At 51.9% G+C, this 12328-nt stretch overlaps 3 protein-coding genes and 2 non-coding genes across 5 annotated transcripts; 3 read left to right on the top strand and 2 right to left on the bottom strand.

Moving 5' to 3' along the window:
• Positions 1–1862: 1862 nt before the first annotated feature.
• On the top strand, positions 1863–2919 carry PC9H_007965 (uncharacterized protein; the record flags this gene model as incomplete). Its single annotated transcript, XM_036777485.1, has 2 exons — positions 1863–1958; positions 2011–2919. 2 exons carry the CDS (start codon positions 1863–1865, stop codon positions 2917–2919), a joined length of 1005 nt encoding a protein of 334 aa, XP_036631105.1.
• A 2679-nt stretch (positions 2920–5598) lies between these two features.
• PC9H_007964 lies at positions 5599–5678 on the bottom strand. Its single transcript has one exon. It is a non-coding gene; the product is annotated as a tRNA-Gly (tRNA).
• Positions 5679–5825: 147 nt separating this feature from the next.
• On the top strand, positions 5826–7983 carry PC9H_007963 (uncharacterized protein; the record flags this gene model as incomplete). The annotated part of the gene is made up of 7 exons (XM_036777484.1): positions 5826–5873; positions 5925–5973; positions 6031–6084; positions 6138–6164; positions 6216–6233; positions 6292–7440; positions 7508–7983. 7 exons carry the CDS (start codon positions 5826–5828, stop codon positions 7981–7983), a joined length of 1821 nt encoding a protein of 606 aa, XP_036631104.1.
• A 464-nt stretch (positions 7984–8447) lies between these two features.
• PC9H_007962 lies at positions 8448–8519 on the bottom strand. The gene has a single exon. It is a non-coding gene; the product is annotated as a tRNA-Met (tRNA).
• Positions 8520–9698: 1179 nt separating this feature from the next.
• Positions 9699–12328, top strand: PC9H_007961 (uncharacterized protein; the record flags this gene model as incomplete). Its single annotated transcript, XM_036777483.1, has 9 exons — positions 9699–10131; positions 10213–10369; positions 10456–10534; positions 10639–10846; positions 11005–11188; positions 11244–11360; positions 11472–11679; positions 11802–11954; positions 12038–12328. 9 exons carry the CDS (start codon positions 9699–9701, stop codon positions 12326–12328), a joined length of 1830 nt encoding a protein of 609 aa, XP_036631103.1.

The following is a 12328-nucleotide window of genomic DNA, read 5'->3' as shown; positions in this document are numbered from 1 at the left end:
ATGATTTGAATGGGTGTAAACTCCTCATTCGCTCTTCAGAGGTCTTCTTGTGGGTCTAAAGTCCCGAGTACAGAACCTATACTGATCCCATCGTAAACATCGATGATGCCCAAGTCTTCCACCACAAAGTGGACAGTCATGACGTCGACCGCGGTAAATCATGGTGTGTGACCGAGGGAGTCGGGCGGAGCCGGTGCCAGCGTACAAAGTGCGGCGACTAGCTGGAGCGGCCTAGTAATTTCTCGATGAACTATGTACATAGCCTTGAACGCGGCATATCGACCTAGCGCATCATCAGGGCCCGGGCTGCTGCAACTGCCAATGTCAAGTCAGCCACTCGGTCAGTCTTCCAGGGCGTCGTACAAATTCACCCAAGAGGTACATACGCAAAGACCGCTTTACGGCAAGCGTGGGTACTCTGGGTACAGTAAAGGGTGGGATGTAGTGCGTTGACTTGATGTCGATAATCTAAGTCCGAGTAGGTGTTAGTCAGAATCTCCTCGGTGTGGGTCGAGGCCAAAATAAGCTCCGGAACCCAGGTCGCACAATTGTCCGAAGGGGGACTGCATTGCATAGGACCATTCCGGTGGGGAAGTCAAGCCAGTGCGCGACGGAGGAGGGCCCCTGCGGAACGTCTAAAATGGTCCACGTGACAGGGAGCTGAGGGGAGGTCCTGAGCAGATGTACAAACGCAAGGCGTACTATCATGAGCTGGCATCAAAGCGGAGTGGACTATATCCATCCACGAGGACCGAAGGTGAGTAAGAAAGGCATCAGGGCCAAGATGTCAAGCGGCGTACGGTCCGTACCATCGCCGCAACGAGGAAGAAAGCTCAGCTACAGTCGATCAGCGCAAAGTCAGAATGATTCAAGGTCTTGTAGGATATTATGTGTGATCGGTGTAGCGTGGTCGGTGGGTTAGTGAGTCAAGTAGGGTACAATGATGCGAATATTGTGGACAGGAGCTTGAAGGGCTTACACATAGGCCCGCAATGCAATTTCCAGAAAACGCCGCCCGGATAGTCCGCATGATGGTCTGGAAATGGTGGGAAGTAGCCCAGAGTTGCGTGGGGTGCGCGTTGCTTTTCATTAAAGGTTGTAGCCTGAACGTAAGTGCGATAGTCAGGCATCAAGCTCAGAGCGGTGACCTTGAGACGAAGCGAGCCGAACTCCAGAAGGCACGGTGTGGTCGTAAGGCCGATAACTGACAAGGCGTCGACGTTGCCCGAGTAATACATCAAGCTGGCAGCGGTTTTTGTCAGTGTTGTAGAAAAAGCCACAATTGTTTCACGTTGATAGTGCGCAAGTGATGATCCAGCAGGAAACCTCTAGAGGAGGCTAGTGGCATAGCAATGGGCCGAAACTGTTGAGACCGAGTCGCGGGCAGCTCTGGTCCCGTCGGCCGCCAAGCGCAGCTCTGACCGGGATCCATTGACAAAGATGGTGTGGCCATGCTTGAACAAGACTATGGCAGCACCATGGGTTGCCATAGGACGCGCACGATGATAATGCACAATAGATAATCAAGTGGCAAGCTCTGCATAAAGGCGTACAGCGAATTATTCTTCCTCCAGCAGCCTCCTCGCCTCAACGTCTTTTGTGTCACAGTGTGAGTCGAATTTCCTATTATTCTCGGATTCCGGGAAATCCAAATACGGACGGAAGAATCCCAAGGAACAATCTAAGAAACCTCCCTAAAAAGGAAGTGACAAAAAGTTTTTCGTGGCGCGAGGCGATGGCCTTTTTTTCGTCCGATCCCCCTCGCTGTAGTTCCTTATAATTGGTCGAGGACTTGGGCCTGAAATATTGATCACCTCTCCCTCAGCTCCGTCCAACTTTACGCTTCCTCTCAGAATCCTAACATGGCCACCGCACTCGGTCCCATCCCCGTCACGGAGATCAAAAGCATGGCTAGCATGCAGCGCGCTAGAATGGGAGGGTACACGGCAGTCCCGCCGGTGAGTTTTCAACCTGGACTCCAAATTTTCAACCATGTCTCATTTACCCAAGGCCGTACCCGCACAACCGACGACCAAGTCGGATCCATTCTATGGCCACGAAACGACCAGTCGGCTTTGTGCCCGTTTCATAACGCATCTCTTTGCTTGCCCGGAGTACCCCCCAACGTCGACGCACTCGCAGGCGAAACTGCCGTATTTCATCGCGTATGCCTTGCATCGTACGAAACTCCATGCTTCCGTGACGTACGCCGCCCTCGTTCTCTTGCAACGTCTGAAGGCGCGATTCCCTACTGCTCGTGGCTCTTCTGGCCACCGACTCTTCATATCTGCCTTCATGATCGCCTCGAAGGTCATCTGCGACGATACCTATTCGAATAAATCATGGAGCATTGTCGCGCAAGGGATGTTCACTCTGCGCGAAATCAACCAGATGGAACGCGAAATGTGCAGTTACCTGGACTGGGAGCTCACCGTCGACAACCCTATCCTCGAGAACTTCGAAAACATGGTCAAGCGTGACTTTAGGGGGTCTGGTCCTTACCCCACCTACTCACTTCAGCTCGTTTCGAAGCGCGCGATGAAGGCTGCAGCTTCGACATCGAACACCCCTGTTCCCCCTCCCCACACCACCACTACGAGTCCTATTCCGGTGTTCGGTCAACAGCAGCAGCAACAACGGCAAGCGTCCCCGCCGAAGCCCATCTACACTGCGCCCATCAATACGAACGTTACTTATTCATCTCCTCCCACCCCCGATACGCCCTCGTCCAGTTACTCGACGTCATCGACTCCTGCTTCGGAGGCGTTGCCGACACCACCGAACCGAGAGTCGCATTTCGTCAAGGTTTACGACGACTCGATGCCAGCGTTCACCATTCGCCCGGTTGCAGAGCGACCTCCACCTATACACCCCCTCAAGGGCAAGATGTTTGCCTTCGCCCTCCCTTCCGTCTGGTAGTCTTTTTGGGATCTCTTTTGCTCGTTTTCATATTTCATTCTACATGAACTTGCACATCACATTGTAACTTCCTCTTGCATGTCGGACACCATCCTTATACCCACACGCTCACTCTTGCATTGATCAATTCATACACAAACTTAATTATTACGCATCATCTGTATTTTTTAGGTACTTGCATCACTTCGGGCGGCTGGCGCATTTGCTGACTAGTAGTACCTACGCTTATTATACTGACTGCATTGTATGATACAAAAAACCAATATAAAGATATGATAACACTCATATCCTGCGTGATAACTTTCCTACCTTCAAATTCAGGTTTCTCTTGCATCGCATAGCCTCCGTGAGTCCCGTTTCGTCATTTATGTTTCTGATAGAAACTTCCTGGCATCACCACGTTCCTTCGGCCTTGCGTCGTAAAGACCGAAAACAGAGGTTCGCGCTCACATGCTCTACCCCAAAGGTTCGTCGCTACTCCAAAGGTGTAACGCGATTAAGCCCCTTTGCTCATAGTGACGCACTGCAGCGGACTTTCATGCGCCCGCCTTCCTACCCGTATACCAGCGTATATGTTACACGTCGTGATAATGAAATAGCGTCGTAACGGCACAGCAAACCTTTCGAGGAAATATCCTTGGATCATTTGATCTAGGGTGTACTTCCACAATTCCTTGGAGAACCCAGCTGCCCTGGGAACATGTGCATCAAGGATATCAGTCGTACGAGGCAGGTTGCCCCAAAATAATGATCGCCTTTGTATACCAGTGTGAGTTTTTTGTGTTCGACTTCCTTGGAATGCTGCCAATGATGACGGATGCCTGCCTTTTTTTTGATGGACTTCGGGCACGTTGTAGTCTAAATGATGCCGTTCCTTTCTGTTATCTACGGGTGGGGACGGTTACTCGCTACGAGGGCTGAAGTACACCCACGGTGGAACGTTCTCTTTGGCCTCTTAACCCGACACGCTTGAACCTCGTTTTGTTCATCAGAGGTATCACAAAGCAGTCCAACTGCTTCAGCGCGCAGTGCGTTGCAGTTACAGCTCTCACGACAGCCTCATCCTTTTAATGATGGAAGCCAAACTCACGTATTGTTTGAGGACTTCTGCCCGTTAACGACACTTTCGATTTAACTGGTGGGAGCGTTCACGTACTGCGTTAACGACATATCGAGACTTTACCTTTTCCTCAGGTTCCCGAGGCAGATTCAATTATGGGCAAGTCTCTGCCTCAGCATCGTATTCGCGAAGAGAATAAGATGCGAATATCCGGCTCAATCTACCGGAGATTCCTTCCTCTGGTGGTCATCTGCGGTGGACCGGTGGCACGCAAGTTCCACAATCGGAGGTACTGCTTATTCGAAATATAGATTCTTCGGATCCATTGTGTTCTGGCAGCGCTCATGGTGACGTTTGTTTCCAGCGGTGACGTTTAGGATGTGATCCCTGCCATTCGCATCATGGCGCGGGATTTCATGGCACCGAACACGGTGTATTGTTCGCCATCTCGCCACCATAAATTCCTTGTCGTTCGGTGAATACATCTTTTATCAATCTTATCTCCACTCTTGTTTCGATAATGACGCAATGTCTTGTTCATCGCCATCCCTACCACACAGCGCGCACCCGCACTGCAAATGACTCAGATATCGATATGGCTGATATGTATATCAGCCACTGCTAGTGTGAATTTTAACCTGCATCCAACATCTATTGTTTGTTGATTTACACTTCCAGATGGCTGCGCCTGGTGTGTCATTATCTTGAAAAGATGGAGCCAATGCGATCATATCGTCTTACTTCTATGTGGAAATGCAATAACCGGTTTCTCATGCTGTCGCCCGGTCTCCCCCTACCACCCGAGCATTGCCTACTACCGTGCTGTTATGTGCTGCCCTCCAGAATGGTACCTTGAAGCCATTTTGCTACGCCCCTGGCAATCCTGTTACTCGCAGTAAATCAACCATTCCCAGACCTGGCTTCTCGACTGCTGTCGACTCTTTGCTTGATGATCAACGACAAGACCATCTGCTCGTATCGCTGTGCCTCTTCCTTCGGTGACAATGGATATTCCCCGGATCTTCGTATCGCACCACTTGACCTATCGCTGTGGCACTTTCGAGGAAATAGCGCACCGCCCATTCTAGTGCATGATTTCCCGGGTCCCGGGATTCTCGCGCTCAATCCCCTCTCTCACTCGCCGAGTCAATCCAGCTATGTCGTTCTCAGCAAATGTACCCCGCAAGCAGCGATTTCACTCACCTTGCCTACGGAGGAAGTATGTCCGTTGATAAGGCAAGGCATAAGGTACGGCGTGATCTTTGCTTCTCCTTCTCGATGCCGGAGTTGGTGGTTTGACGGGCTACCGCAAGGATAAATCGGTACGGCTCTATAGGCTATATATGATGCATCAGAATTCTAGGTAGCATTCACCGAGCCAAGGATGTCGAAGTGGTGCTGTGTTCTCGTAGTCGTACTTGCGCAACTTAGATTGAGTTGCTCGGATTCTTATCGAAGAAGGCGGCTCCAATACATTCAATGTTAATCGTTGTATGAATAAGTCCAGTATTCATTATATCTATGCCTCTGAGTAGAACACGAAGATGGACTAAAAAGTTGCACGCGAAGAATAGAGCCTCCTGTGCTCACAGGTTCTAATTCCTCAAGAGAAAAACAAATGCATCAAGCGAGAATTGAACTCGCGGCGGGTCGATATACTCAATGGCAACGACCCAGGTTACCACTACCCCATTGATGCCTGTGATCAGAGGTTTCAAACGGGAACTAGGAAGTAGTCACGCAGGAAGTCACGTTCTGCGCCTAAGCGCGCTAATGCCGTTGTCGGAGACCCAAACACAGTCAAACCGCTTTCTGTCTCGGCCACTGCCAACGTCCTCCACCATTCATGGCTTTTGGTCTCGTTATTGGCACTGAACGTGCGCTAGCTCTTCAAGTGCGCTTTATCGACTACTCTCTGCAACCCCTGACTAACGATTCTTTGTAGAATGTCATCCAGGACGAACTTACGAAGCGAGGGTTCAGCTCGGAGCCTGGTACGTCTTTCACGAAGAATTGCATGTAGCGTTCATCCTTCTATGTTCATTCTCTAGATCCCGTTATGGCTGAGTATATAACAATCATGATGATAAACAACAAGACTCCCGGTGAGCCTTTTTTCGCCCCATTCAAGAGCTCCCGTGCTGACTCGGCTGTGAAGCTCAATTAACTGCCGAACTCGAAGACTGTACGTTTCTTCATCCTTTTCCTTAAAGACAAATCTAATGAAAATCTGTAGTGATTGGAGCAGAATACGGTACGAAACACCGACTTTGAACATGGAATTCCGGTTTGGCTGACACCTCCATTATTAGACGCGAGTTTCACGGATTGGTTATTCGTTGAAGCTGCCAAGGGCGCTGCAGATGCAGATTTGCCAGCACAAGCTCCCACACCTGCTCAGTCTGCCGACCCAGTCTCCTCAGCCGATGCGGCGTCTACGCCCGCGAACGACACTTTACGACGAGTCCCACCAGCCGCGCGCAGCGGTGTCTATCAGCAAGCCATCACACAAGCCATACCCTCAACTGCCACCACGGGTCACAAACGATCCGCTTCTGCGCGCTCCCCGTCTCCTAGTCACCCTAATAAGTCAAGACGGACAGATCTTCCGACTGGCCCGAGAGCTATGCAGCGTGATGGTTCGACGAATGGCCCGAGTCACTCGCGGAGCCTTGCTGATCGCATAGGTGGGCCGGCGCATCGAAGCAATCATAGGCAAGACGAGATTCAAGCTCGGATTGATAACATTGTAAGCAACAGTAACGGAGTGCCTGATGGATCAAATATGATGATGGGTGGAGGGTTCGGTGGAGGTATGGGTATGCCTGGAGCTATGGGCGGTGGAATGGATATGGGCATGGCAAACCCGATGATGCTGCAGGAGATGATGATGAACCAGATGGCGCTTATGGCACAAATGGCTTCATCCATGGGAATGATGAACCCGAATCCTCAGTTTGGAATGCCGATGCAAGGTATGCCTGGTGGGGAAATGGGAATGTTTCCTGGGGGCAACATGGGCGGATTCCAGGGACCGCAGCCGAACGGGCATACAGGTGGTGGACGAGAGAGAGGCAGAGGAGGCTGGGGCGGTGGCAGAGGCAGAGGTGGGCATCTATCTTCAGTTGAGCCGCACATCCCAGAGACGAACGGAGCCACCATTACCGAAGTCCCGATTGTCGCACCAACACCCACGCCTGCGACTGTCGCGTCTTCCGCAGCAGTCCCTCCTCAACCGCAACGAATACCATACGCGCTTCCTGAACGGCCACAAACGCCGTCACTATGCAAGTTCGGCCTAAAATGTACCAACGCTCACTGTCGTTATTCCCATCCGTCACCCGTAGCAACCCCGGAGAGCGGTGTTGTACTCAGTAACGAAGCCTGCGAAAATGGAAAGGATTGTAAAGACAAGGATTGCATAAAAGCTCATGTTAGCCCCGCTGTTCTAAATCCCAACGGTAAGCTTACCATTGGCCTTCGATATCAACTGCGAGCTTCATTACTAATTCCGTGCTGCGATCTTAGCTGCAGAACAGCCTCCCCCCACTCCCCAGCCGATCGTCGCACCGCCCGTTGTACGTCACCCGCCAGCAGCATCCAACACGGTACCTTGCCGATTCGGTGCATCATGTACGCGACCGAATTGTTCATTCTCCCACCCACCCCGCCACTCCGCCGTGCAATGCCGCTTTGGATCGGGCTGTACGCGCGCAGCATGCCCATACCAGCATCCTGATGGTCGCGTGCTCCCCACATCTTTCCACAGAGGCCTTTCGACGAATGCTCCGATGGTCAGCGTGCCAAACCCCGAGCCAGGCTCCATGGGGGCGCCAAGCCCACACAAGAGTGTCAAATTCAACTCGGCGGCGAGCGTGAAGGAACGGTTGAAAGAAATTGAGGAGAAGAAATTGCAAGCGGAGAAGGCAGTCAAAGATGCCGAAGCCGCTGCGAATGCCAGCAAGAAGGACGACCCAAAGCCTGCTGCAATAGCTGCTGCATGATGATCCCTCCCGCTTCTTAGAACATTCGACTGCTCTCAAAGCCCTCTAGTGTACATCTTTCCTCTCCCTCTTGCTCGCACTTAACATATTGCTGTATCACACATATACTCATGTTCCGTCTCAACTTTCTTATTGTCCGTTTATCTTCTATTTCTTTCTGACGCCTGCCATTAACTCTGTTAACACTGATTTAAGCACCCTCCGGCGAAGATGTTCGTTTGATTCTATCTACGTATATACTGGCGGGCGAAGGTAGACTACATACTTGGGGGGAATATAATGAAGCAGAAAAATAGCTGGGAGCCGTCGGTGGTTCCTAGCTTTGCATCCCCTCCTTTATATTAAATAAGAAACATGCCCGAAGCCTTTTGACATTATCTTCGTGCGTACTGCAAACCTTGCAAAAAGAAAGATGAGACTATTGATCGCTGATTTCGCACAAAACAAGATCTTCGCCATTCTAGTAGCAGCAACTGGTTTCGATCCAGTGACCTCAGGGTTATGGGCCCTGCGCGCTTCCCCTGCGCCATGCTGCTTATACCTTTGCCTACGACAAATGGTCGCTGCGGGTCGCGGCAGCTTCACAAGTCCAGACAAGAGACCGTTCACTTGTTAGAGCTGAGGAGTGGAGATGCTGCGACCGAGTCCATTTACTGGAAACATGTTCGATGAAGGTCGGTTTCCTTCCCCGTTCGGGACATGGATGAGCAAGTGTGGAGGCCGTCGCTGGGTTGTCGAATGGTATGGTGGTGAAGAGGCCCCGACCCCGTCTGACTCGCGATACCTCGTTGTAGATGCCGCATAGGCTCAACGGTAGTATCGGGATTCGTAGTACCGTGACGCGCCCGTAACGCACCACCTCCCTTCCAGAACGCGTTTCAGGTTCCAATTGCAACACCACGGTACTATGGCGCCGTGATACATTAACTTCGAGCGTACACCGTCACGGCTGAACGGAAGTACTCACATAATTATGACAAACGCGAGGGCTATCCGACTCGGGAACTGGCCGCGGTGACTCGTCATATATTCATATCAGGTCGCAGCCATACATTGGTGCGCGATTATTCAGCTACCCGCATGGTGTTGGCTACTATGTTTTCCCTGGCCAGGGAATGGAACACCGTTAATGAGAATCAGCGCAGCGCGGATAGCATACGTGATGGCGATGAATTTCTACACTTACACGAATCTTGAAGTCTGGAGAAATCAGAGATACTGGGCGCGGGGTTGATCCTGGATTTGTTTGGTAAAGAACGCAGCGCGGTGGTTGTTCTTCTTGGGGCTAGTATCGTCTTCCTTGTGGAAAGGAAGTCGAAGTAAATGTAGTATTAGTTACGGAAGGCAGTGAATGGGCCAACCAATGAAATGATGCGTATGCGGGATGAAATCTGGAATCACGGACAGTGATACAGATTGAACGGGTCCTGCCCAGGTTACATCGTTGATTCATTGCCATCATTGGTTCGATTGTAAAGAAGACTTTCCGTGTCAGTCTGTTCCATATCGTGCGACAGGCGCGCAGTAAGAAAAGAACAAAAAATGACATCCTTGGGAGCACCCTGCTCTACATCGTGTTGCTCCAGCTTGCAAGTGGTAGTGGCAGTAGAAAAGGCGCCCCCCTGAACGAACCAGCAAGTAGTCAACAAACCCACGTGGCGCCGATCTGAGCGTTTCCGACTTTCCTTCTCTCGATTGCCTTCTCCGGACCTCGGATGATCCCTCTCCCACTCACACGACGAATACCGGGCGCGTACCTACGCGCTTCGCTCACGCGGGCCTACACTCCTGGCTCTAATTCCTCTTCTTCCGGTCAACGCCCAACTACGGTGCACCCTCATGCCGCCCATGCAGCCAACAAACCCATAACAAAGCCGAAAGTGCCTCCTACGTCGAAGCCGACACCACATGCGCATGCGCACGGGCCAGCACATGCCAGTCAGTTCGCTTCGCCGATAAAGCTTGCCAGCGCTACGCCCCCGTCACCCCGACACGAGGTGCATGAGGGCACATCTGCGCTCTCCGTGCCGTTCAACTTCCCGGGGGCGGGAGGCGGGTCTGGTCCTGGAGGCGCATCTACCGGGGGAGCAAGTACTGGGAATCCCTTGCTAGATGCTGCATTAACTACCATCGTCGGTCTCGGCATGGGTGAGTCGGTTCCGTTCCAACTCTGCTTCGTTGAATTGGCGTTGTGAACTTACCGGAGTGGGCTGTGTGTTGTGCTTGCAGTGTTCCTCGGGGGTGTTGGGTACATAAAATGGTACAAGAAGAACGTCCTTGACAAAATCGAGCTCGCCTTCGCGCCAGGGTACGATCCGGCGCTGGAGCTGGCGAACGCGTCGAAGAAGGGTCACACACAGCACACGCACGGTATGTCTGATTGGTTGTTTTGTGTTAAGAATCTGACTGTGCGACAGAGCCAGAATCGTGCGACGACCCAGACGCTGATATTCCGTGGACGGAGCACCTAAGGCGGAAAGAGCAGGACTTGATAGATAGGATGATCAAGGGTGAAGAGGCGGGGCATTATTTCATTCTACTTGGACCTAAAGTATGTCTGTGCTGCATCTTAGTGAAAAGGCCGGTTTAACTTACGAGCATTCCCCACTCCTCTTCCGCATCCACCTACTCGTTTCCAATTTTCTCTTTCTATAGGGCTCCGGTAAGGGTACCATGATCTTTGACGCTATGTCCACCATCGACGCCGACGGCGTCGCCATGTGCGACGCGCACCCTGACCTCGAGGTCTTTCGCCTGCGCCTCGGCAAGGCCCTGAACTACGAATTCAACGAGGACACACAGACGGGGCTGTTCCAGAGAAGAGATCCGCGCGAGGGGGGGCCGTCGTTGGATATTGAACGAGGTTAGTGAATCCGAAATCGTACTCCGCAATTCGTCCTCTCGCCTTTGATCAAAGGCGTCTCATATTCCAAATCATGATGGGCAAACCCTGTTGGATGACGGTTCATGATATATGTTATATGACAGACACTGACATATGATATGATGGATTATTTATAGCCCTCAACAAGCTCGAGAAAGTCGCGCTCTCATTGCACGCGCGCCGGCATAAACCTATCGTGCTCATCATCAACAATGTGCACTACTTCAAGAACGATGACGAGGGCAAGAACATGCTATTACAGCTGCAGCAGAAGGCAGAGGCGTGGGCGGCGAGTGGGGTGTGTACGATTCTGTTTAGCTCGTGAGTAGTTCCTTGTTATGTTCTACATCCCCTGGTGTTGACACACTGTGCATAGCGACGACTACTGGCCGTTCTACCACCTGCGCAGGTCTGCGACCCGCATGCACGTCCTATCCATATACGACTTGAATTATAAGGAGTCGGTGCACGCGTTGAAGCGTATGCGACAATCGTGTTTCCCTGATGACCTCGAATCGCTTCAACCGCCACCGCCACCCGCTCCTGCGCCTGTATCTTCCGATTCCACCGACGCTTCCCAACAATCCGATACTGATGTAGATAGCGATGACCAGGAGACCACCCCCACCAAGAAACGCGACGTCTTCTCCGAAATCGTCGCAAAGGTCGGCGGGCGGCTCGGCTACCTCAACAAGGTCGCGCGGCACAAGGATATGCACGAGATGGCGGACCACCTGCTGAGCGTTGAGAAGGCGTCGCTCCTCAGCCAGATTGGGCTCATTGCGGACCATGACGACGACGTTATGGACGAGGTGCGTATTTTCTTCTGCGTTTGGAAGCGATATATATCTTTATCGAATCTACTCGTACCTCCTTTTGTTGGTTTCGCGTTTTTTGTTATGGTTAACTGATGGTTGGTTGTTGATGCTTACAGCAAAAATGGTCCTCCTGTTCATGGCTGCTCCTTCGCGAATTCGTGCGCGCGCGGTACGAGCAGGAGAAAGAGCATCTCGCATCCTGTTTGGCGAAGGGTATCAAGGAGGAGGATGTCGATTATAGCGGGCTGGACTTACCCAAGATCAGTTACGTGAGTCTCCCTCCTCTCCCCACCCTTTCGTCTCCTCGCCACCTACTTAAACAATCTGTTATCCCTTTCTCTATGATCTGCAGTATCGCTCACGCCAAATAATGACGCGCACGGACTTCCTCGAGGACCTCGACCGCGCAAACATCATCTCCATCGACGCGCACCACGACATCCGTCCAGACTCCATGCTCATCCTCCACGCCGCGCGGGAGATGTGCGAAGAGGAGGGCTTCGACGAGCTGCTGGACGAGGTTCGGGACAGGATCGACGAAATTGAGAGTCTGCATCGGACGAGGGAGTTGACTGTGAGTGACTTCACTGAATTGATCAAGTTGATTTTGGGAGTAGGAGAGGAGCGGGGGAAATGGAGCTGA

The sequence above is a fragment of the Pleurotus ostreatus genome, assembly GCF_014466165.1.
Source record: "Pleurotus ostreatus strain PC9 chromosome Unknown scaffold_5, whole genome shotgun sequence".
Lineage (NCBI taxonomy): Eukaryota > Fungi > Basidiomycota > Agaricomycetes > Agaricales > Pleurotaceae > Pleurotus > Pleurotus ostreatus.
Note: the sequence above shows the minus strand (reverse complement) of the source record. Positions and strands in the feature narration are given on the sequence as shown.